General features: G+C 36.2%; 1 protein-coding gene across 6 annotated transcripts in view; it reads right to left on the reverse strand.

Moving 5' to 3' along the window:
• Positions 1–24,522, reverse strand: part of ZMYM5 (zinc finger MYM-type containing 5) — a 32,738-nt gene that overhangs the window by 2,565 nt on the left and 5,651 nt on the right. For 3 of the 6 annotated variants that reach the window (XM_049646698.1, XM_049646697.1, XM_049646699.1), the window contains 5 exons: positions 20,257–20,776; positions 19,935–20,028; positions 6,869–7,154; positions 6,116–6,272; positions 4,965–5,177 (listed from right to left, as the gene is read on the reverse strand). In XM_049646698.1, coding sequence (XP_049502655.1) covers positions 4,965–5,177; positions 6,116–6,272; positions 6,869–7,154; positions 19,935–20,028; positions 20,257–20,766 — 1,260 coding nt within the window. In that variant the 5' untranslated portion in view covers positions 20,767–20,776. Of the gene's footprint in view, positions 1–4,964; positions 5,178–6,115; positions 6,273–6,353; positions 6,676–6,868; positions 7,155–19,934; positions 20,029–20,256; positions 20,777–24,522 lie in introns of those variants that run through there. The other 3 variants (XR_007461040.1, XM_049646701.1, XM_049646700.1) reach the window with 3 other exon arrangements.

Genomic DNA, 24,522 nt, shown 5'->3' on the forward strand with positions numbered 1-24,522 from the left:
AGATGATGGTGGCTTCGTGTAGGATTATAGGAATAGAGATAGGATAGAGTTGAGAGATATTTAGGAAGTAGAATCTGGATTATTGGTAACTGAGTGACTCTGGAGGTTAAGGAAGGAGGAGTAAAGAATAGCCCTAAGTTTCTGCCTAGGCACTGACTGAATGGTGAGATAAGGATATGGGAAACAGAATGAAAGCAGGTTTGGAGTTTCAGCTTTAGACATGGAATATGAGGTATTTGTGGAACATTAAAATGGAGATTACAGATGGATAGAATAGTCTGAAATTGAAAGAAATATCTACACACAAAACAACCTTCAAATAAAAAAAGAGGAAAAAATATCATCTACAGATATATTTTAGAAATCATCGAAATATATTAATTAAAACTATGGGATCAAAGGGGCACCTGAGTGGCTAAGTTGGTTAAGTGTCTCACACTTGGTAAGATCAAGCCCCACTTCTCTCAAAAAAAACATAAAAACAAGAAAGATCTTACATTTCCCATAAAAATGATTTGGTACCAATTGATGGAGGATCTTGACTTCACCTCGTTCCATGGACACAACAAGAGAACAACTACATCTACACAACGAACTCTGAAAATGACCTAAAGACCGCAGCTAATCACAGAGATAAGTCCACACTGACGAGATGTGCTTGGGAACCAAATAAATACCTGGTGTAACTAACCACAAACAAGAGGGACAACACAAGCATGGAGAAAAGAGAGGCTCAGACCCCACACTGTGCACTCTTGACACCGAGGATCTGAGTCACTATAACGTGTGGCCTTGAAAACCAGCAGGGCTTAACTCCAAAACCTTTAGAAATCAATGGAGCTTAGCTGAACCACTGTAAGACTAGGCTCCTTTACTTGCACTCCATTTTCTCTCCCTTCTGTCAGCTGGGAAAGGCTCCTCCCAGAGGAGGGGGCTGTGGTGGTCCTTGTGATAGGGATTGCCAACCCCCTCTCCACTCACTGCACCCTCTTGGGGTGACTGGGTGAGGGTGTGCTTCCATGTCCTGACCCCCTGTATTCCTGCCATGTTGTGTCTGGCTCATCCCTGCCTGAATAAAGTAATGCCTCTGCCTAAAAAAAAAAAAGAAAGAAAAAAGAAAGAAAAATTCAGTAGGGCTTAAGCCTTGGGAGCTTCAAAAACCAGTGGGTTTAATGCTGGGATAGCAAGAAGATGATAGGAAATGAAGTCCACCCCCTTAAAGGAGTCTATATACTAAAAAACTTGACCTGAGACACACCAGAGAAGCAGCGGTTTGAAAAGCATCTGAGGAATACATGAAGATTTACTGACTCCTCTTGGAAATTGTGCCAGAATAATCTGCAGATTACTCTCGGAAAAGTGCTGATGGGTAGCATTCCCCACCGCCCCCAGCCTAGATAACTGGTTGCTTGCAAAAGTTAACGCTAACACTCTCCCTCTAACTTGCTAGCACCGTCTGCCCTGCCCCAGCCAGGACTGGCACCACTCTAAAGTGATTCCTGCCCTAGGGAAGCGGGAGAAATAACACGCCTACAGTTTCTGCAACTGGGATCCTTACCTGGCTGCACAGGGAGCAAGCCCTGCCCTGCAGTTGTGACAGAAAGGCTAACTGCAAATTGCTAGGCTGAATGCCACCCCACCCACAAATGAGCCCATAACAACTATGACAGGCTTCTCAATGGCATCAGAAGCAAACCCTCCCCATTGGGCCCATAGGAAACAAAGTAGGTCATTACAGATGGTTGGACCAAAGGCAATCGCAGCTCTGTCACAACAGGAGGGCACACACAGCCCACACAAGGGACACCTGGAGCACCTGGTTCTGGTGGCCAGAAAAGACTGTGCTACAGGGCACCACAGGACCTCTTCTATATAAGGCCACTACTTTCAAGACGAGATGTAGCTGACCTTCGTAATACATAGAAACAAACACAGAAAATTAGACAAAATAAGGAGATAGAAGAACATGGCCCAAGTGAAAGAACAGGACAAAATCACAATTAAAAAGCTAAATAAAATGTAGATAACCAATACGCCTGATGAAGAATTCATGAATGGTCATAAAGATACTCACTAGACTTGAGATAAGAGTGGATGAACTCAGTAAGCACTTCAACAAAGAGAGAATATAAAAAAGAATGGACTCAGAGCTGAAGAATTTAGTAATTGCAATAGAGGGAATCAATAGGAGATGAGAGGAAGTAGAGCAGATCAGTGATCTGGAAGACAAAGTAATGGAAATCATTCAAGCTAAACAGCAAAAAGAGAAAGGAATAATAAAAAATGAAAAAAAAATTTAAGGGAATTCTGCAACATTATTAAGGGTAATGACATTTGCAATATAGGGATGCCAGAAAGGGGAGTGGGTGAGCGAAAACTTATTTCAAGAAATAATAGCTGAAAACATCCCTAATCTGGGGGAAGGAAGCACCGAGAGCCCTCAGGTCTAGGAAGCACCAAGAGCCCCTTACAAGATGAATTCAAAAAGGGCCAGATATTGGGGCGCCTGGGTGGCTCGGTCGGTTAAGCGTCTGACTTCGGCTCAGGTCATGATCTCACGGTCCGTGAGTTCGAGCCCCGCGTCGGGCTCTGTGCTGACAGCTCAGAGCCTGGAGCCTGTTTCAGATTCTGTGTCTCCCTCTCTCTGCCCCTCCCCTGTTCATGCTCTGTCTCTCTCTGTCTCAAAAATAAATAAACATTAAAAAAAAAAAAAAATTCAAAAAGGGCCACACCAAGACACATCATAATCGAAATGGCAAAAAGTAATGATAAATACGGAACTTTTAAAACAACAAAACAGTTACATACAAGGGAAACCCCATAATGCTACCAGCTGATTTTTCAGCAGAAACATTGCAGACCAAAAGAGTGACAAGATATATTCAAAGTGCTGAAAGAAGAAATCTATAACCAAGAAGACTTTATGCAGCAAGACTATCATTCAGAATACAAGAAACAGTTCCAGACAAACAAAAAAGTTAGAGTTCATCACCACTAAACCAGCCTTGTAAGAAATGTTGAAGGGAATTCTTTAACTGGAAAAAAAAGGCCATAAATGGAAGAAAATTATGAAAAGAAAAATTTCACATGTAAAAGCAAACATACAGTAAAGGCAGTAGGATTAATCACTATGAAGCCAGTATGGAGGTTAAAACACAAAAGTAGGAAATCTATTAGATCTACAAAAATTTATCTAGGAATACACAAAATAAAAGGATATAAAATATGACACAGACATAAAACGTGAAGAAGGTAGTAAAAATGTAGTGCATTCGGAATGTGTTTGAAATAAAGCAACCATCAACTTAACAGACTGCTATACACATAAGATGTCATATATGAACCCAATGGCAACCACAACTCAAAACCATCCATACACAATAAAAAAGAAAGGAATCCAAGCATAACATTAAAGAAATCCATCAAACCACAAGGAAAGAGAGCAAGAGAGGATGTCACAATTGTAAATATCTATGCACCAAACATAGGAGCACCTAAATATTTAAAGCAAATGTTAACAGACATAAAGGAGAAATTGCCAGTAACACAGTAATAGAGGGGACATTAACACCCCACTTGCATCAATGGATATATCATCCAGACTGCAAATCAACATGAAACTGTGGCTTTGAATGACACATTAGACCAGATGGATCAAACAGGTATATATAGAACATTTTATCCCAAACCAGCAGAATACACATTCAAGTGCACATGGAACATTCTCCAGGACAGATCATATGTTAGGCCACAAAATAAGTCTCAGTAAATTTAAGAAGAATCAAATCGTATGAAGCATCTTTCCTGACAACAACAGTATGAAACTACAAGTCAATTATAAGAAAAAAATGGGAAAAAACAGAAACACATGAAGGCTAAACAACATGCTACTAAACAATCAATGGATCAATGAAGAAATCAGAGGAAATTAAAAAAAATACATGGAGACAAAATGCCAGTAGTCCAATATCTTTGAGATACAGCAAAAACAGTTCTAAGAGGGAAGTTTACAGCAATACAGGTCTATTTCAAGAAACAAGCCAAATCTAAAACAATTTAACCATATACATAAAAGAGCTAGAGAAAGAACAGTGAGCTGAAAGCTAATAAAATAATAAAGATGAGAGTACAAATAAATTTAAATAAGGATTGGAAAAACAATAGGAAAAAAAAAAAAACCAATGGGTGGCTCAGTCAGTTGAGCATCTGACTCTTGATTTTGGCTCAGATCATGATGCCAGGGTCATGGAATAAAGCCCTGTGCTGGGCTCCACTCTGAGCATGGAGCCTGCTTGAGATTCATTCTCTCCCTCTCTCTCTCTCTCTCACCCCCCTGGCCCCTCTACCCCCTTGTACGTGCTCTCTCCAAAAAAACAAAACAAACAGAAAAAAAATAATGAAACCAGGAGCTGGTTCTATGAAAGATAAACAGAATTGATAAAGCATTAGCTACTCATTAAAAAAAAAAAATACTCAAAATCAGAAATGGGAAGAAATAATGACACTACAGTAATACAAAAGATTATAAGGAGATACAATAATAAAAAATTAAATGCTGACAAACGGACAACATAAAAGATACAGGTAAATTCCAGAAACATATATAATCTTCCAAAACTGAATCAGGAAGAAATAGAAAATTTGAACAGACTGATAATAACCAGTACTGAAATTGAATCAACAATCAAAAAACTCTCAACAAAAGTCTCGGACTCACTTCACAGGTGAATTCCACCAAGCATTTATGTTAATACCTATTCTTTTCAAGCTATTCTAAACCACAGAAGAGGAAGGAAGACTAGCTTGGAACAATCAATTGATTTCAATACTCATTTGAGATGCGACAGCTCAGTGACTGACAAAAACGGAACTAAATGAGATTCTAAGATAAATCTGGTTAATGTAAGCTAACAGGGAAAAGCTATTGTATACTTAATCATTTAAAATGCATTGAAAATAATTACCTGTTTATATTCATTAACACAACTTTGGCAGCAAAATCTTGTCTGCTGACCTTCAATCATCAGGACATGGTTTCCAGCACTTTTACTAGGCAAGTACTCTCCACACTGTTCACAGCAATTCATTATTAGCCCATTGGCTAACCTGTACTTATTAAAGCACTGGTTACTGCACAGTTTATGTACTACATTATTAACGCTGACTTCATGACGAATCTAAAAGAAAAGCCAGAATTTATTAAATAAATGAGCCAGATTAGCACAGTAAGCAAGGAGATAACTAATTTCTTCAAAAGAAACAATCTCTAATAATTTCTCAGTGGAAGAAATATTCAGGGAAAAGAGTAAAAATTACATTTTGTTATTCTTTCATTTTTATCTTTGATCTTACACTAAAGTAAGATTCATGGAACAAAAAGCTATAAGGTCAGTAATAACTTCCCCAGAGACACTTAAAAACTAGAGGAAACAAACTGTTTAGAAGATTTTGATACGACCTAATTAAAAGAAATGGATTGGTAATTTTTGTTATTATAAACTTCACTGCCCTAGAAAATTCATGGAAGGTGCTAAAAGAATCAGTATTACTATATTCAGGATGGTGTCTGTATATGCATAAATAAGATGGTTCTCGCTTTGCTCAGCTCGGCGGTAACTGAGATAAAATCATGCCCTCAATTTGCATGGCTCCAAGGAACACCAAATTCAGTTGCCAAGGCGTTTGTTACTTAAAGACTGCCTGTATGCATGTTTCTTCTTTAGGCAACTGGAAAGATGGCAATACCACTTAAGAAACGTGAAGTTTTCAACACACTTACACTCCACTCGTTCTACATATTCTTGTACCAGGACTGGTTGCTTCCTTCATGTCCTGAAACTACACTTTATTATTTAGAGTGGCTAGTAAGAACAAAATTCACCATTACTTTGTTTAGGAGTATATCCACTTCCATGGAAATAGCTGTGTACTTTCCATAGCATGCAAATGGGATATTTGTTCACAAAACAGTTCTAACATATCCTCATCCTTTCCTTTAACTTCATTGTGTAGATCCAGGACGTGCGTATTATGTAGATGGCAGAACATATAATAACACTTAAAATTATCCTTGTTAACCTACATAGTAGCTTAAATATGATATAAAAATCCAGACCTCTGTTAGTTTACTACAGATTATACATCTTGATTTATTAACTCTTTTTCTAAGATTCTGGTTGTCTTCACAGGGAGGCAAAGATGTACGACAAAATTCTTGGGAGGATTCTTTTGACTCAACTTGAACAGTAGTAGCTTTTTTTGTAGGTGCATCTCTGAAACACAAGGGACAGATGAAACTTAAGAATATTACATTTTAAAAAACGCTGAAAAAAAAATTAAAAAAAAAAAAGAATATTACATTTTAATAAAAGTCAAATATATGAACAAGAAATGACATTTTTCATTTTCTCATGATTTAATCCTAGGAATCAACTGTAATTTTTGGATCTAGCAAAACCCACCTTTGGTTTCACTGTCAAGAGTTCCTAAATAGTACAGCAAGAGATGATTTGGAGGTAAAAACATTTTGTAGCACAAGAACCTTCTCACAGGTTATTATGATTTTTGAAGGACTCAAAAAAGGTGGTAGCAACTTGGTAGAACGAAGGTAAAAGATGGGAAGGAGCAAGGCAAAGTCAGTGGCAGAGAGAGGGTCAATTTTTACATTTTCCTTTCCTGCCAAGAGTAAGGACAGCACAGATGAACTCACAGCTCTGACACACTCTAGGATAACTCAAGCTCAATAAACTTGAAGATATCTCTGCAACAACTGTATCCATGAATCTATAACAGCTCTCAATTACATTCAACACACATCTATACTGCCAGTTTTCAATTATATGGAGCCAGGTTGAAAAGTACAGCTTACTTTTTACATATTACATTGCGTTTCTTTGGAGTGCGCTTATGAGAGAAGGAAGAAAGGCAGGTGGTAGAACAAAAGAGGTGAGCTGATCCTTTTCGTTGATAAGCTGTCTGTCCCTTCTGTAAAGGTTTTTTGCAGTGTGCACAAGTGATTTTAGCTGGTTTAGTAAGTTGCTGTTGGACTGAAGACTGGAAAATCTGCTTAGGAAGGGAGGCCACTGGTGATAAAGAATCCACCCCTGGCTGTTTCTGATTACGGGGAAATGATGCTGACTGGGAGATCCAAGAATCTTAAAAATAAAACATACAAGAAAAAGTCATGGAACAATTCAAAATTCACATCAGAAAAATATTTTAAAATTTTCATTTTGCAAGCTTAACAGAATAGTGAGGCAGCCCTATAAGCAAATGGTCAGAGCCAGGCAACCCTGTGGCACAATCCCAGGGGAACTATCCACTTTGAATTCTTTTTTCATTTCATTTTATTTATTTAATTTACATTCAAGTTAGTTAGCATATAGTGCAATAATGACTTCAGGAGTAGATACCAGTGATTCATCACCTATGTATAACACCCAGTGCTCATATCAACAAGTGCCTTCCTTAATGCCCCTTACCCATTTAGCCTGTCCCCCGTCCCGGAGGCAACCCCTCCAGCAGCCCTCAGTTTGTTCTCTGTAGTTAAAAGTCTCTTATGTTTTGTTCCCTTCCTTGTTTTTATATTATTTTTGCTTCCCTTACCTTATGTTAAGCTGTTTTGTATCTTAAATTCTTCATATGAGTGAAGTAATATGAGATTTGTCTTTCCCTAATTTCGCTTAGGATAATACCCTCTATTCCATCCACATAGTTGCAAATGGCAAGATTTCATTCTTTTTGATTGCTGGGTAATACTCCATTGTATATATACCACACCTTCTTTATCCATTCATCCATCGATGGACATTTGGGCTCTTTCCATACTGTGGCTATTGTCGATAGCGCTGCTATAAACATTGGGGTGCATGTGCCCCTTTGAAACAGCACACCTGTATCCCTTGGATAAATACCTAGTAGTATAATTGCTGGGTCATAGGGTAGTTCTGTTTTTAATTTTTTGAGGAACCTCCATACTGTTTTCCAGACAGGCTGCACCAGTTTGCATTCCCATCAGCAGTGCAAAAGAGGTCCTCTTTCTATGCATCCTCACCAACATCTGCTGTTGTCTGAGTTGTTACTGTTAGCCATTCTGACAGGTATGAGGTGGTATCTCATTGTGGTATTAATTTGTATTTCCCTGATGATGAGTGATGTTCAGCATCTTTTCATGTGTCTGTTAGCCATCTGAATGTCTTCTTTGGAGACATGTCTATTCATGTTTTTGTCCATTTCTTCGTTGGATTATTTGCTTTTTGGGTGTTGAGTTTGGTAAGTTCTTTATAAATTTTGGATACTAACCCTTTATCTGATATGTCATTTGCAAATATCTTCTCCCATTCTGTTGGCTGCCTTTTAGTTTTGCTAATTGTTTCATTCGCTGTGCAGAAGCTTTTTATTTTGATTAGGTCCCAATAGTTCATGTTTGCTTTTGTTTCCCTTGCCTCCGGAGACGTGTTGAGCAAGAAGTTACTGCAGCCAAGGTCAAAGAGGTTTTTGCCTGCTTTCTCCTCTAGGATTTTGATGGCTTCCTGTCTTATGTTTAGGTCTTTCATCCATTTTGAATATGTTTGTATATGGTGTAAGAAAGTGGTCTGGGCTCATTTTTCTGCATGTCGCTGTCCAGTTTTCTGAGCACCACTGGCTGAAGACACTGTCTTTAGTGGACATTCTTTCCTGCTTTGTCAAAGATTAGTTGCCCATACGTTTGTGGATCCATTTCTGGGTTCTCTATTCTGTTTCATTGATCTGAGTATCTGTTTTTGTGCCATTTGTTTATTTTAGAGAGAGAGTAAGCAGGGGAGGGCCAGAGAGGGGGACACAGAATCCAAAGCAGGCTCTAGGCTCCGAGCTATCAGCACAGACCCTGATGCAGGGCTCGAACTCACAAGCTGTGAGATCATGACCTGAGCCGAAGTCAGAAGCTTAACCAACTGAGCCATCCAGATGCCCCTATCCACTTTGTATTTGAATGATACTCTATTGTGCCCAAACTGTAAATGGTGGCCCTTGAATCGTGCAATGCGGTAGTTACCAATTCTTAAGGACCCTAGGTTCAAAATGCATTTCCTGACTTACTAGATGGTGCAAGTACATTAAATTGTGTTTTGCTTTTCTCAACTACAAACTGGAAATGATATCTAACTCATCAGAGTGTTATGAAGACTAAATGAGATAATGCATATAGTAAAGCAGTATGTTTGGTACACAGGGCATTTGCAAAAAAAATATTTAGCCACTTTTTTGTCTCAAAGAGGAAAGTATTAATATATTACAAAATAAAGCAAATATGCAAATCAAAGATAAGTACAGAATCTGGTATGTGATGTACATTTTCATAACCACTTCCTCCCTAATACGAAAAATATAAAGCATAGAAAAGAAAAAATTTTACAGTGACCACTCATATGCCCACCAAGTCTATTCTCTCCTCTTTTACTATTTTTGCTTTATTAACATCTATTCATCCCTCTAAACAATGTGTTTTGTGTATTTCAAGCAAATGCAGAACATCATTATACTCCCCTCTAAAATACTTCTTATTCATTTTATTTTAGAGAGCGAGAGCAAAAGCAGAAGAGAGGGACAGAGGGTGGGGAGCAGGGAGAGAGAGAGACAGAATCTTAAGCAGGCTTCATGCTCAGCACAGAGCCCAATGTGGGGCTCGATTCCACGACCATGAGACCACTGACCTAAGCCAAAATTAAGTCGGATGCTCAGCTGACTGGGCCACCCAGGCACCACTATTTATTTTAAATTTCATTTATTCATTTTAAGTAAGCTCTACACCCAATGTGGGGCTTGAACTCATGATCTCAATATCAACAGCTGCATGCTCTACCAACTGCTCCAGCCAGGCACCCTTCCAAAATACTTTTTAAAGCAACTCTTTCTACAGTTTCTTCTCAGCCTTCTAAATATTATTTCATAATCATTAATACAGGTGATGGATTATTCTGCAAAGTCTCAGTTTTCCTAACTTCACACACGGACTCCTCCATCATATATTATTGCTAGCTTCAAAATGGTACAATATTATGTACAGGTAGTAATGTTTCTCAAACTTTAACATTCACGAGATCACCTAAGAATCTTGTTTAAACAGAGACTCTAAGGGTGCCTGGCTGGCTCAGTCAGTAAAGCATACAACTCTTGACCTCGAGGCTGGGAGTTTGGGCCCCACAATAGGTGTAGAGATTACTTAAAAGTCAAATATTTAAAAATATATACATACATACATGCATATAGATTCTAAATCAACAGGTTTAGGGAAGGGCCTGAGGTTCTGCATTTCTTTCTTTTTTTTAATGTTTATTTTTGAGAGAGAGAGAGAGAGAGCGCGTGCACACACGCAAGCTCAGGGGAGGAGCAGAGAGAGGGAGACAGAAGATCTGAAGTAGGCTCTGTGCGGACAGCAGAGAGCCTGATGCAAGGCTTGAACTCACAAACCGTGAGATTATGACCTGAGTTGAAGTCGGATGCCTAAACGACTGAGCCACCCAGGTGCCCCAAGGTTCTGCCTTTCTAACTAACTCTTGCATGATGATGAAGCTTTGAGGCCCTAGAGTACTGAATTATTCTGTCACCTCTCTTCAAAAATAGCTTTGGTCATTAACAAGAGGTCTATGGCCCCCCTCCACCTATCACATCCTCAAAGGCCTTTCAAAGTACTACTAACATTAACAACTATACTTTCAGTTTTAAATTACCCACCTACTGCTTCTAATTTTCTTTGTCCTATTTCAAGATACCTTTATCTTACAAGCAAAAGTAGAATGGAACAAGTAACAAAAGCAACTCTCTCAGACCATAGGATGACATGCTGGCAAATACAGAATATAGTACAATGAACTTTTTTTTTTAATCACCTAGTACTCAGAAGTTTCATTACTACTCAATTTTCCTACTCTGAACCATTCCAAAGAAAACAAAAATTACATATTCATCTATATAACAAATATAGGTTGTGTACCATCTTCTTCTGGGATCAAACTTCCCTGCGTATCATCTAGATACCAAACTAGATTTAATAAATGACAGAAACAAAGGATAGGAACCATTACAAGATTTGTTATTACCATTAATATGGGAGAAATAAGAACCCCAAAGAAAAAATACTGGTTTTTGTAATTTTGGGGAGTTATCCATACTTAAGGGAAGCATATTTATATACAACTATGGAATGTGAGACATCAATGTATGCTCAGGACAATAATTAGATTCTGAAATTTTTTTTTCACTTTAGCTTTGGTGCATAAAGCAAATGCTTCCTTTGTTAATACCACAACTATTTGTTTTCTGGAAATTTCAGAGTTTCTTATTTCATCAAATTTTTATTTTATTTCATTTTATTTTTGGTATTCATGTCTACAGGTTAAACTTAACCTCTCAATCAAATTCTTCCATATCCTACCCTAAGTATGTTTTAAGAAAAGGGGCCAAGTAGATTATTTGGTACAAATCCCTCATTATATGCAAGGAAAATTAAGACCTAGAAGTTACATTACTTATCCAAAAATCTAATAAATATTAGACATACTATTGACTTTCAGGTGTTCTTCATTTCTTCCTGCATCTAAACTCTTCTGCCTAAAAAATATTTTAGTATTTCTTTAGTGTTGGTCTGCTAGTGAAAAGTTCTTTTGGTGTCTCAGTGGGGTTTGTTTGTTTTTGCATGTTAAAGAATAACATGTATGCATAAAGTTTATAAATCTTAAGTGTGGAGCTCAATTAAATTTTTTATAATGAATATACTTGCATGACTACCATCCAGAAGCCTGGTCTTTTCTCACTGAATAATTTCCTGCCTTTCCCACAAGCCATCTGTATTATGACCTCAAAGATTAGTTTTCTTTTTTTTTTTTGAAATTCACATACATAAAATCATACAGTATGTACTCTTTTGTGCCTGATTACCTTAACTCAACATCTTGTCTGTAAATTTCATTCACACTGAATATATAGTTCATTATTTTGCACTGCTGTTGAAAATTCCATTATGTGGCTAGTACTATTTATCTGCCCTATTTTTTGTAAGTTGTATTTATTTAAGTAATCTCTACACCCGTTGTGGGGTTCAAACTCACGACCCCAAGATCCCAAGCTGCTTGCTCTTCCAACTGATCCAGACAGGCGCCCCATCCATCCGATTGTTGATGGACATTTGGATTGCTTCCAATTTTGACTATGATTTCTACATATGTCTTCTAATAGTTTCTTAATGTATTTATCCTGCTTGGGATTTGGATTTGTAAATGTTCTTTAATTTGTAAGTTAATGCTTTCTCTCCATTTTAGAAAATTCTCAGTTGTACCTCTTCTGTCTTGTTTCTTTCCAGAACATTAAATACATGTCCTCTTCATCAAGTGTCATACATCTTTTACATTCTTTTCTGGATTTCCACCCTTTTGACTTCTCTGATTCAATCTGGATGATTTTCTCTGAGATTTCTTCCAGTTCACTTACAACTCTTCAGCTTTGCCCAGCCTGCAGTTAAAATGATTAGTTCCTTAGAATCTTTGTCTGATAATCCTATTATCTGGATCCCCAAACCTTGCTTCTATTGTCTGTTTTCCTCTTGATTTCTGGCGTATGGCCTTGGATCTTCATGCTGCTGATTGCTTTTCATTCTGTTTGTATGAAAAACTGAAGGGCACCTAGTTGGCTCAGCTGGTTGAGCATCTGACTTTGGCTCTGGTCATGATCTCACAGTTCCTGAGTTTGAGCCCCACATCAGGCTCACTGCTGTCAGCGCAGAGCCCACTTCAGATCTTCTGTCCCTCACTGACTTGTACTCTCTCAAAAATAAACAAATAAAAAACTGAAAAAAATTTGAAGCTCTGGATTAGGTCAGCATCCCAAACTAAAGGTTGGAAAGGTTGTGTTTGTTGGTTTGGGGTTTTTTTGTTTTAAAAAAATGTTTTAAAGCTTATTTTGAGATAGAGACCATGCGAGTTGGGGAGAAGTGGGGGGGGGGGGAGACAGAGACAGAGACAGAGAGAGAGAAAGAGAGAGAGGGAACCCCAGCCAGGCTCTGTGCTGCTAGCACCAAGCCTAATATAGGGCTCGAATTCACAAAACAGAGAAATCATGATCTGAGCCCAAACCAAGAGTCAGATGCTTAAGCAATTGAGCCATCCAGGTGCCCCATGTTTGTTTTTTACCAGTATCCCTCTTTGCGGGCCTCTGTGAATCTACTGAAAGTTCCACTTAGATTTTCAGCCTTTCTCTGCAGTTTTGTCTGGAACTGAACACACACCCACAAGAGAAAAGCAGCCACAAGTAACAGATTACTTCTCAGAGGCTCCTTCTCTTAGATCTTAGAGTCCTCATTTTCCCACTATATTTATATAAGCAGAAATATAATGCCCTAAAATCAGAATAATGGCCAGAAATGTTTATAATGCAATAAAAAATAAAACAGATGCAAGAGCAATTTCTACATTATAGGTATTTTCTGTGATGAGATTTTTGCTGTTTATATAAAGATAGGTGATGAATATATAACTGTCACTGAAATAGAGTCAACACTAAAAGTTAATGTAAGGATTAAATGATTCAAAGGTCCAGTCAATGGACAATAATCTTATTTTTATAAGATGAAATGCAAAATTTTATGTGTACTTTATGCAAAGCCGTAATTTTGTATGATGATATTTGAACCTATAAGCCCTGGATTTTTATGTAACTCAACTCCAAAAATCTTCATCTTGCTCTTATTTTTTTTCTTTTTCCTTTTTTGGAAATCCTTCAATTTTTAGACGTAGAACGCACAGCTAAACTAAAATAAGACACTCTGGAGAAGCTCTAAGTAACAAAAATTATAATAATAATGTAATTGGTGCCATCTTCTTCTAGAAGTCCGGTAGAAATTAGTTTTACTAATGCTAATGGCAAGCAAAAGCAAAAACAAAACCTAGGGCCAATACTAAAATTAGACAACTATTACTATGCTTGCTATATTCAAGTTAAAGAGGAAAAATAGCAACAATGACAAAAAGACTGTCCTTTTCACAGTTGACTTAACACTTAAGAAAGCTTCAAACATTTACAAATTTTTTTAATTTATTATTTTTTTAAAGTAATCTCTACGCCCAACGTGGTGTTTGAACTCACAACCCCTAGGTCAAGAGTTGTACACTCCAACAACTGAGCCATCCAGAAACCCCAGCTTCAAACATCACTCTTCACTTGACAACTTGGTAAACATTCTTTTTAGAATTCTACACTGTTATTATTTAAAGGATATAGTTCTGTCACTTTTGTCCCCAAAAACAGAATTTTAGAGAGCTCAGGAACACTGTAAATTCATCCACCCTTCATAAACAATAGAAATTTGTCATATATCATAAACAGTTTAAACATATGTAGTTAAGAACATCTCCATTTAGATGAATGAGTGTCAATTGAGCCATGTAATGTTTTCTTTGTTGTATTTTAAAATCACTGATACTTTAAATGATAAGAAAATATAAAAATGTAAAATACACTTTGAATTAGTGAGATAAAGGGATGACAAGCCAAGAGTAATCAAAACCACTTCCAAATAACATTTGCAAGTCTCAATTATACCCACAGTTTCAGTGGAATGATGGTATAGCATCTAACTACAGGATGCTTTTTATATTATCAGTCTATGCTATGCTTTTAAGTTGAAAAGCGAAAAGCATCTTACTTATCCACATTTACCAATAAATACACAACTTAAGCTTATTCAGGAGGTGAAAAATGGCCAAGGTTGAAACATAAAAAAATACATGGCAAAGTTTCTGGTTTTAACTGCACTTAAGAGCTTATATATACATAAGATGGAATTCATGCTTACACAAATAGCTATTTAAAATTTAATAAATAATTCTGAAACAAAATGTAAGTAAAAGAAATACACAGATCCAAAAGGATGATTTTCAATGGACATGAATATTTCAAGTCTTCAACATCTTCAATTGTTTCATCAAAGAGATCACAAGTTTTCATGATATGATTTCTCAGGTTTAATTCTTATTCAATAAACAAAAGATGTAGATAATAATAAATAGATGCAAACATAAATTCATAAAAAGTATGCAAATATATTTTTAAAAATTCAATGATGTGTAAATTAAGATGACACCACCTTTTAATGATCAGTTCAGCAAACATTAACACTCCTACCCCCGAGCTTACAATATGGAGAAAAAATGTATGCTGTAAGGAAAGTAATACCATTTTTTGGTGGGGGCAATTTTACATTAACCATCAAAACCTTTAAAAATACATTGATGAGGAGGCACCTGGGTGGCTCAGTCAGTTAATCGTCTGACACTTGACTTCAGCTCAGGTGATAATCTGAGGTTGTGGGCTCCACACTGGGAAAGGAGCCTGCTTAAGATTCTCTCTCCCACTTTGGCCCCTCCCCCATACACGTGCTCTCTTTAGCTCTCAAAAAACCCAACTAAAATTATTAAACTAAATGAAAAATAAAAATATGTTGACACTTTCACTTAACAATTCCACCTACAGAAACTTTTCTAAAGAAGTGTGTCAACTTACAGAGATATTCATGAAAAACCTGTTTACAATTGCAAAGACTAGAAACAACTTCAAATAACAAATGATTATATAAACATAAAAAAGATAATTATATCTGACAAGAACTAATAATGATGAAATGTCAAATGCCCCCCTACCCTAACCCCAGGTCAAGAACAAAGCAAGGCTCTATACTCTCACCATTTCTATTCAACACTGTATTAGAAAAAGAAATAATAGGGGATCTGTGAGGCCAAACTATTTCCATAATAATACTAAGATTATTTGCATTTTTCACTGTTGGCATTTACAATAATGGTAACAAAAGCAGCGATGGGTATAACTGCTGGCAGTGGAACTGAACTGTATTTCTTCACTACCACATATCTGAGAAAAGAAAAAGTATCACCTTCACTTATTTATGGTTGTTATTCCAACACCAAATGGTCAATACAATTCTAATACTAACCAGGAGTTAGCATCAGACCCCAAAGGTTTAAATGGCATAGCCCCCAACAAGATTGCCAGTCATTTCAGATGCCACCCATACTTCTGCCCAACTGGCTATAAATCAAGGAGGTTCCTGATTTATTTATCCTCTCGGGTTTGATAATTTGCTAGAATGACTCATAGAACTCAGAGGAGCTCTATACTTAAAATCACAGTTTTTTTCCCCCCAAGTTTTATTTATTTTTGAGAAAGAGGGAGAGAGAGAGAGAGAGAGAGAGAGAGAGACAGAGAGACAGAGAGAAAATCCCAGGCAGGCTCTGTGCTGTCAGCGTAGAGCCCAATGCAGGGCTCGAACCCACAAACAGTGAGATCATGACCTAGGCTGAAATCCAGAGTCAGAGGCTTAACGGATTAAGCCACCCAGGTGCCCCACAATCACAGTTTTAATATAAAGGATACAAATCAGGAGCAATCAAATGAGATAAAGAAGGGTAAAGTTTGGAAGGTCCCAAATGCAGAGCTTCTGTGCCTACTCTCTCTGGAATCAGGTGTGTTACCTACCTGGCACATTGATAAGCTCAACAACCAGGAAGCTGCATTGAGTTTCAGTGTCTAGCTTTTATTGGTGTTTCATTGCATAGGTATGACTGACAGACTTATTCACTGCATGTGACTGAACTCAATCTCTAGCCTTCCTCTCCTCCCTCAAGGCTGGACTGGCTAAAACCTCCAACACTCTAATCACATGATGGGTCTTTCTGATGACCCTCTCTCAGCCTTTCTCTGATCAAAGTCTTAGCCCAAACAAATTCAGATGTGATCCAAAGGGCTCGTAAATAGAAAAGACAATCCCAATCCTTGGGAAATTCCAAGGACTTAGTCTCTGTCCTAAGACCTAAGGACAAAGGCCAGTGTTATTATTTATTAAACAGATGTCCACGATGAAATAATAAAAATTGGTATCGATTTTACTAGATTTCAGCCTTTGACTACATCTTAATATTCTGTGTGATGAACAGGGAAGCATGCCTAAAACACTTCTGTTTCATACCAAAATACAATGGTTGTCTGAAGGCAAAGTGGAAAAGCACTTATAAAATAGTTACATTGCAAGCTAAACTAGGCTTTTTTCACGAAATACCATTTTTACTTAAAAGAATAACTAACAAACTGATTACTGACATTTTCTTGAAAACAAATCAAGAAAAATTCACTTCAAGAAAAATGACAGTATTTGTTGCTAAGAGAAAATTTTGAGCTTTCAAGTGAAAATCAACATCTTTGAAAACCTGTATCCACCACTGTCACCTTGGCAGCTTTCTAAAGTGTCAACATTTAAAATAACACATCAACATCTAGAAGTTCAATGAATGGATATTTTCAAAATATATATATTTTTTATTTGACCAAAGCACAATGTAACCGAATCATACAAAGGTAAAAGATCCATCCACAGATCAATGAATCTTAATGTAATAAGTATGAAAACTTCGTTATATGATTTCAGATTCCACATTGTTAAGAACCTGTAAGAAACTGCCATTTATCAAGTTTTGGGACTGTTATCAAAAAACCCGTAACTATCCATAATTCTCTAAAAAGATCACTAAAACAGTACTCCCTCCTACAACCAAATACCTATGTGAGGCCAGATTTTTTTATACTCCAAACAAAACAAGATATTGCAACAGATTCAATGTAGAAATAGATGCGAGGAGATACCATACACTTCACTATCTTCTATTAAGCCAGACTTTAAAGAGATTTGCAGAAATGTGAAAAAATGGCACTGTTCACTAAATTTTGAAAATAGTTTTCATTAAAAATTATGGGGCGCCTGGGTGGCGCAGTCGGTTAAGCGTCCGACTTCAGCCAGGTCACGATCTCGCGGTCCGTGAGTTCGAGCCCCGCGTCAGGCTCTGGGCTGATGGCTCGGAGCCTGGAGCCTGTTTCCGATTCTGTGTCTCCCCCTCTCTCTGCCCCTCCCCCGTTCATGCTCTGTCTCTCTCTGTCCCAAAAATAAATTAAAAACGTTGAAAAAAAAAATTAAAAAAAAAAAAATTATATTTTGTCATATAATATGTAATTATTGTTAAATACTTAAGAAAATTTCTTACACATTAATTTCTAATAACATAATTGATATAAATTAAAAAATCTTGGGGGTCCCCGATTATTTTTGAGAGTGAAACTGAGCCCAAAATGTTTGAGAACTGTCCTGTAGAAATAATAAACAATGTAGACAAAGAAATTTAGTGGACAGTTTCAACAGTAAAAAATGGGATACTATACAAATGCTAATAAAAAGGTAGAGGAATGTGTTATCTCAGACAAAAATCTTATACACATGGAAAATTCTATTTTTAAAATGATGTGAAAATTTAGATTAAGTAAACCAACAGAAACACAAAATTATATATAATGTGCTCTAAATTATATATATATATATATTTTTTTTAATGTTTATTTATTTTTGAGACAGAGAGAGACCGAGCATGAACAGGGGAGGGGCAGAGAGAGGGAGACACAGAATCTGAAACGGGCTCCAGGCTCTGAGCTGTCAGCACAGAGCCCGACGCGGGGTTCAAACTCACGCACCATGAGGTCATGACCTGAGCTTAAGTTGGACGCTTAACCGACTGAGCCACCCAGGCGCCCCTAAATTATATTTTTTAAAACCATGGAGGCAAAAGACTGAAAACAAAATTTTAGCAGTAGTCCTTGCTAGTTGGTAGGATAAGGTGAAAGATACTTTATTTCTAGCCATAATTTCTTACAAATATTCTATAATAATCATGTAGTATTCTCATAACCAGAGAAAAAGATTAATTTAAAAAAAGAAAAAAAATTCTGGCATTCCATTAAAAGCAGTAAATGAGGCTCTTAAATCTAGTTCCTTTTCAGTCCTTTCCTAAACTTCTAAGTTGGTCAATAGCTTAAAGCACTAAAATGACCAAAAACCAATACCAAAACAAAAATTTTAACTCTCAAACACCACACTAAATCATGACAAAGCTGCCAAAAAGATCTGCTAAGTTTTAAATAATTTTCATTATATTTTAACTTTATCAGAAAAAGACTGCCCATATAAGCTTTAAAAATGTAGGCCTCTATGCATGCCTCGGTGGCTCTGTGGGTTGAGTGTCCAACTCCTGATTTCAACTCAGGTCACGATCTCAGGGTCATGGGTATGAGCCCTGCACTGGGCTTTGTGCTGATTGTCGAGCCTGCTTAAGATTCTCTCCACCCGCCCCCCGCCCCACCCTTCTCCCACATGCTCACCTGCTCCCTCTCAAAAATAAATAAATAAGTAAATAGACAAAAAAATTAAAAAACTATATAGGGTTTTTAAAATAACTTTTAAAATAAAGGCATAATATGCTGATTTAAAAACAAAAATAAAGAGACAAGCAGTCCAAAAGTAAACATTTGAAATGCAAAAATTGAAATTTCAAGTTATGTTATTACAAGTTAAATAAAATTAAATTATTACATATTACTTTATTTCTTCAATTCACTATCCATTTTTTAATTCTATGATTTGAAACTAGGGGCACGTGGATGGCTCAGTCAGTTAAGCGGCTGACTTCGGCTCAGGTCATGATCTCGCGGTTCATGGGTTCAGGCCCCACATCAGGCTCTGTGCTGACAGCTCAGAGCCTGGAGCCAGCTTTGGATTCTGTGTCTCCCTCTCTCTCTGCCCCTCCCCCGCTCATGCTCAGTCTGTCTCTCTCAAAAATGAATGTTAAAAAAAAATTAAAAAAAAAAAAAAGAAACTAGGTAGGTGGTTGTAGTAATTATGGAGGTTTTCAATTAAAACACTTCAGATGTAAATCGCAGTGGGTAAAACAGATTTAATTTCTGAAAAATCAGGGACCAAATAGATTGCAAGTAAAATATTCTATCTTAATATGAAAGTCAAGAAAAAAAAGTATTTCATGTATAGAAGATCAATAAAATCACTTACTGCTTACCAGGACTATGATGAGTTGTAAATCCTCCATTCTGAAATTCACCTCCTGCCACATTCATTCTACCAGGATTAAAAGGTCCTACTGCAGTCTTGGTCTGTGAAGTCAAAGATGGGGCGTATGTTTGTATATTAACACCAAAATTACTTGACTGAAGTCCTTTAGCGACATCTCCCAAGTTGGTATTCTACAGTGATGTTATACGTGTAATCATATCTCGCCCAGCATTCAGAGCTTATACCTGTTTCTAAGGTTGTAACATTAGCAATAGGAATTTCAGAGTCGATTCTGTAGTGATAACATTATTACCCATTCCTGCATTTACCTTACTTCTTGAAAGACTGGAAGTGGAGAAATTCAAATCTTTGGTTCTATTTTTAGTTCCAGGAAGTCCCCATTCAATATAATTGGAAGAATTTTTCTTGTCTTCTCCATTTGTTTCTATGTCCTCTTCATCATCGATAATAATCGTCTCACTTATATTTCCCTTCTGAGAAGCTGAATCTCTTGAGGAAGGAAGAATTATGGAATAATTTCCTTGTAGACTTTCATTTCTTGATGAAGCAAATATAAAATTTCTTTGATCAGTTACTGCTGGAGCAGAAGTTGAAGGAGGTTGTATAGATTCAATAAATACAACATCATCATCATCATCATCATCATCATCATCATCATCATCTTCCACTGATGAGTTTCTAGATCTATTGACTAAAGAACTAGTTGGGCCACCAAATGAATTTCCAACATCCATGAGGCTAGCTGCCATGGCTTTACTCTTTAATAAAACAGGAGTCTGTTCAGCCAAGTCTAATCCTCTCACTGAACATTTATCCATGCCAAAGAACCTGTAACAGAGGAAAGTAAATAACAAAAGTTCTAGTATATTATGATCATTGTGTTTTATTGCAATGAAATTTTAAATTCTGGTGAGTTTTATCCAACCCTCAAGGAAAATATTGTTACTCATTTTGTTTTTCCTCTCTCATTAACCATTTAATGCCTACCTCAGAGTTTGATGGAAATTAATCATCCAATTTGTAGTAGTCCTTAAAAAAATGCACTCATAGTACTCAATTTAACTTACCCTTTACAATGAAAAAAAAAATCTAAGTCTTCTTTTGAAATAGGAAATAGTAACAAAATCATTCTATCAAATACCAATCACCCAGGATCCAAATACAATCACTATACTATACTTTTGTCTACTAAAGTGACTATCATCTAATCCTTATTGCTCTAGCGTCTTTGTCACTGTTTTTCAAATTCTCCGCTTCTAACATAACTTTGATTAAATCTTCCTTATCCTTGTCCAGAAATTGCCAGACATTATGCTACGGGTTTTTCATGTAAAATTCTGAAAACAGCTCCATAATATAGGTATAACTTAATCTACTTTACAAATCAGGAAAGGAAAACCAACTAAATTGTTCTAGGTAAGACTGAGTAGAACTTAAACCCCAGGCCCTAACTCTAGGCCTCAAATTCTTAGCATTCATTTATATTCAACAAATACTTCTGTGAACCTGCTCTGCACTAGGGTATGACAAAGGAAAGGATCCAGCAGACAGACATAATTGAAGAATCTGGAAAAGTAAATAACCGATGAAGCAAGGATCTTAAAAGTAGACAGGAGATATGTGCACAGGTGGTAATGAAACTGATTATGAGTAAAAAAATCACCTCTATCTGAAAGACAAGGAAAAGCTAAGTATAACTGGAATATTTGTAAGTACATAGAAATGATAAATGAAAAGCTGAGGTAAGTTTATATATGACAGCCTCAATGTTCTTAGAATTTCAAGAATAAAGAACATGGGAACTGTATGGGTATTAAATTATTAAGAAAACTCATTTCATATGGCAGTCTTCATTCCATTTTAAACAACTCATACTGAAATATGCTGCATAACATTTCTATTCAAAAATTTTCCCAACTAATTTTAATTGATAATAAAGTCATGCAATAAGTAAAGTTTATTCTTAGTATGTGTTATATCTTTAAATATTAACTCAGTTAATGCTTATAAAAGTGAAGTGAAACTATTCTTTTTCCCATTTTACCCATTAGGAAATGAAGACTCAGAAGATACGTAATCAGCATAGCCTGTTCAAATGTCCAAAGGATAGAGTTAGGATTGAAATCTAAGAAATCTGACTCTAGAATCGATTTCATAGCCAGTATATTATATGCAATTAATGTATAAAACAATTTTTAGAAATTACTTATCTTTTATTAAGATGAAAATCAACATTCAGAAAGTCTATTTTAAAGAAAAGATAACAAATCTAAGAGACCACTTTAAAAGGGTTATAAAAACCACAAAAGTTGGGATCATGATTAACATTCATCCAGTAAACTGGTTACATGGTTGATTTTCAAAGGAAAGAGGCAATAATTTAGCCTAAACTGAATTATGACATATAAGAGCTGTTATACATGAATTCTCTTAGTCCTTTGTATCTATATTTGAATAAACCTACAACAGAGAAGAACAACTTCTGGAAAAGGGCTACTGCTGACACCACAGTATCCTCTGGTGACATGTCTTAATCTTTTCAAAGAAAATAAAAGAAAGACCATTCTTCATGCTTTGCTCACTGCAGTCCTCCATCTCTGAAAAAAGATTTAAGTATTCATCTACTCTCAAATCACAGATTATAAAAAAGTTAAACTACTGCTAAAACTCACTGTGCATATAATTTGACCAAATACTTTAATTTCAGAAACAGAAGACTACAGAAAAGTTTTGACTACTTCTATAATATCCAAAAACAGAAAAAGTTACACTTTAGCAATTAGTTGTGTGGCACTGAGCAAATTACTTCACCTCATTAAGTTTTCTAAACTATAAACTGTAAATGGGGATAATATACAATTCCAAGGTTTTTATTCAGATAACTGGACATGTAAGTCCCTGGCGTCTGCTTGGATCATATTAAAGAAAGTAAAAAAAGTTAAATCCCTCTCCTATGAGAAGGTATTCAGGCAAATACTTTGCTTACATCCTGGGATTTCAACAAGTGTCTAATCTTAAACATTTAGCTAGTCTCCTTTGGTATCTTAATCATCTACAACTGATAACCAATGTTTAACATATTTTCATTTTGATACAATGAAAATTAATGTAATCTCAAGTAATGGAAAAGGAAAGGAAAATCTGCACAGAGAAATTTGATAAAAGATTATAACACCACCATGCAAAAAAGTTAGGCTGCAGACCAAATAAGAATGTTAAATGCAGACTATCTCTAGATAATTGGTAACAACTTTGTAAAATTAACAGGGTATTTAATTAGGGGTAAAGATAAGACTTATTAAAACAAAGACAAGAGTGTTTTGCCCTTTTGTATTTACCTTTAGTGACATCTCAGTTGTTTTTATTTCCTGAAGGAAATTAAAAATTTGTGGCAAAATATATATAACATAAAACTTGCCATTTTAACCATTTTTAAGCATACATGGTCAGTTTTTAAAATATGCTTTTTAAAAGTTGCAAAAGTTTTTGTTATATTCTTATCAGTTGAGTGATTTAATAGCCATTCAATTTTCAATGTTTACATACAATTACACAAAATTTACATTATTACAAAGAATCTGTCAGTGGTTTAAAGCTAAAATAGAAACGTTGAGATGTTAATATGACAAGATTAGCACATATAAGAAAGGTAAACTAACTTGCTCTATGAATCTACAAAAATTAAAATCAACAGTAAAGTATTTAAAAATAATTATTGGGGTGCTTAGCTAGCTGTCACTAGAGCATGCGACTCTTGATCTCAAGGTTGTGAGTGTGAGCCCCATGGTGGGTATAGAAATTACTTAAAAATAAAATCTTAGGGAAAAAAAAAAAATCACACCATAAAAAAAATTATGGTTTCAAAGGTTCATTTTTTTGGCCATCTATATTCTGTAGGCTCTATAAAAGATAATTAGGACGTAGGTTACAAAAACGGTTAAGAATTTTTTTTTTAATGTTTATTTATTTTTGAGAGAGAGAGAGACAGAGCATGAGAATAGGAGGGGCAAAGAGAGAGGGAGACAGAATTTGAAGCAGGATCCAGGCTCTGAGCTGCCATACAGAGCCTGACGTGGGGCTCGAACTTGTGAACCACAAGATCATGACCTGAGTCAAAGTTGGATGCTCAACCGACCAAGCCACCCAGGCGCCCCACAAAAACCGTTGTTAATCATTAATTAGTCCTAGAACATGTCCTACTGCATCTTTGTGGACTTATATTGTCACAGAACAGGTCTTACTATACAAATATTTATATATTTACATAAAAAGAATCTCAACTCGAAAGCCAACTCATGTTTAGTGAGTATCTGCTATAAGCATTCCCATTTGAGATCAGAAACAAAATAAAGGTGTGCTATGATTCTGGAGGTATAAAAATGTAATCAGATAGGATAAAGAAGACTCAAATGAACAACTACAACAAATAGCAAGAGAATTAGTAAAGTGTCCAAGTACAAAATTACTATCTAGAAATCAATAGCCTGGTAGGGATTCAGTCGGTAGATTAATCACACACAACTAACTTCACTCCTTTTTAAAACCCCCATAAACAATGGTAAGGTTCCTACACA

This window comes from Panthera uncia (assembly GCF_023721935.1).
Source record: "Panthera uncia isolate 11264 chromosome A1 unlocalized genomic scaffold, Puncia_PCG_1.0 HiC_scaffold_16, whole genome shotgun sequence".
Lineage (NCBI taxonomy): Eukaryota > Metazoa > Chordata > Mammalia > Carnivora > Felidae > Panthera > Panthera uncia.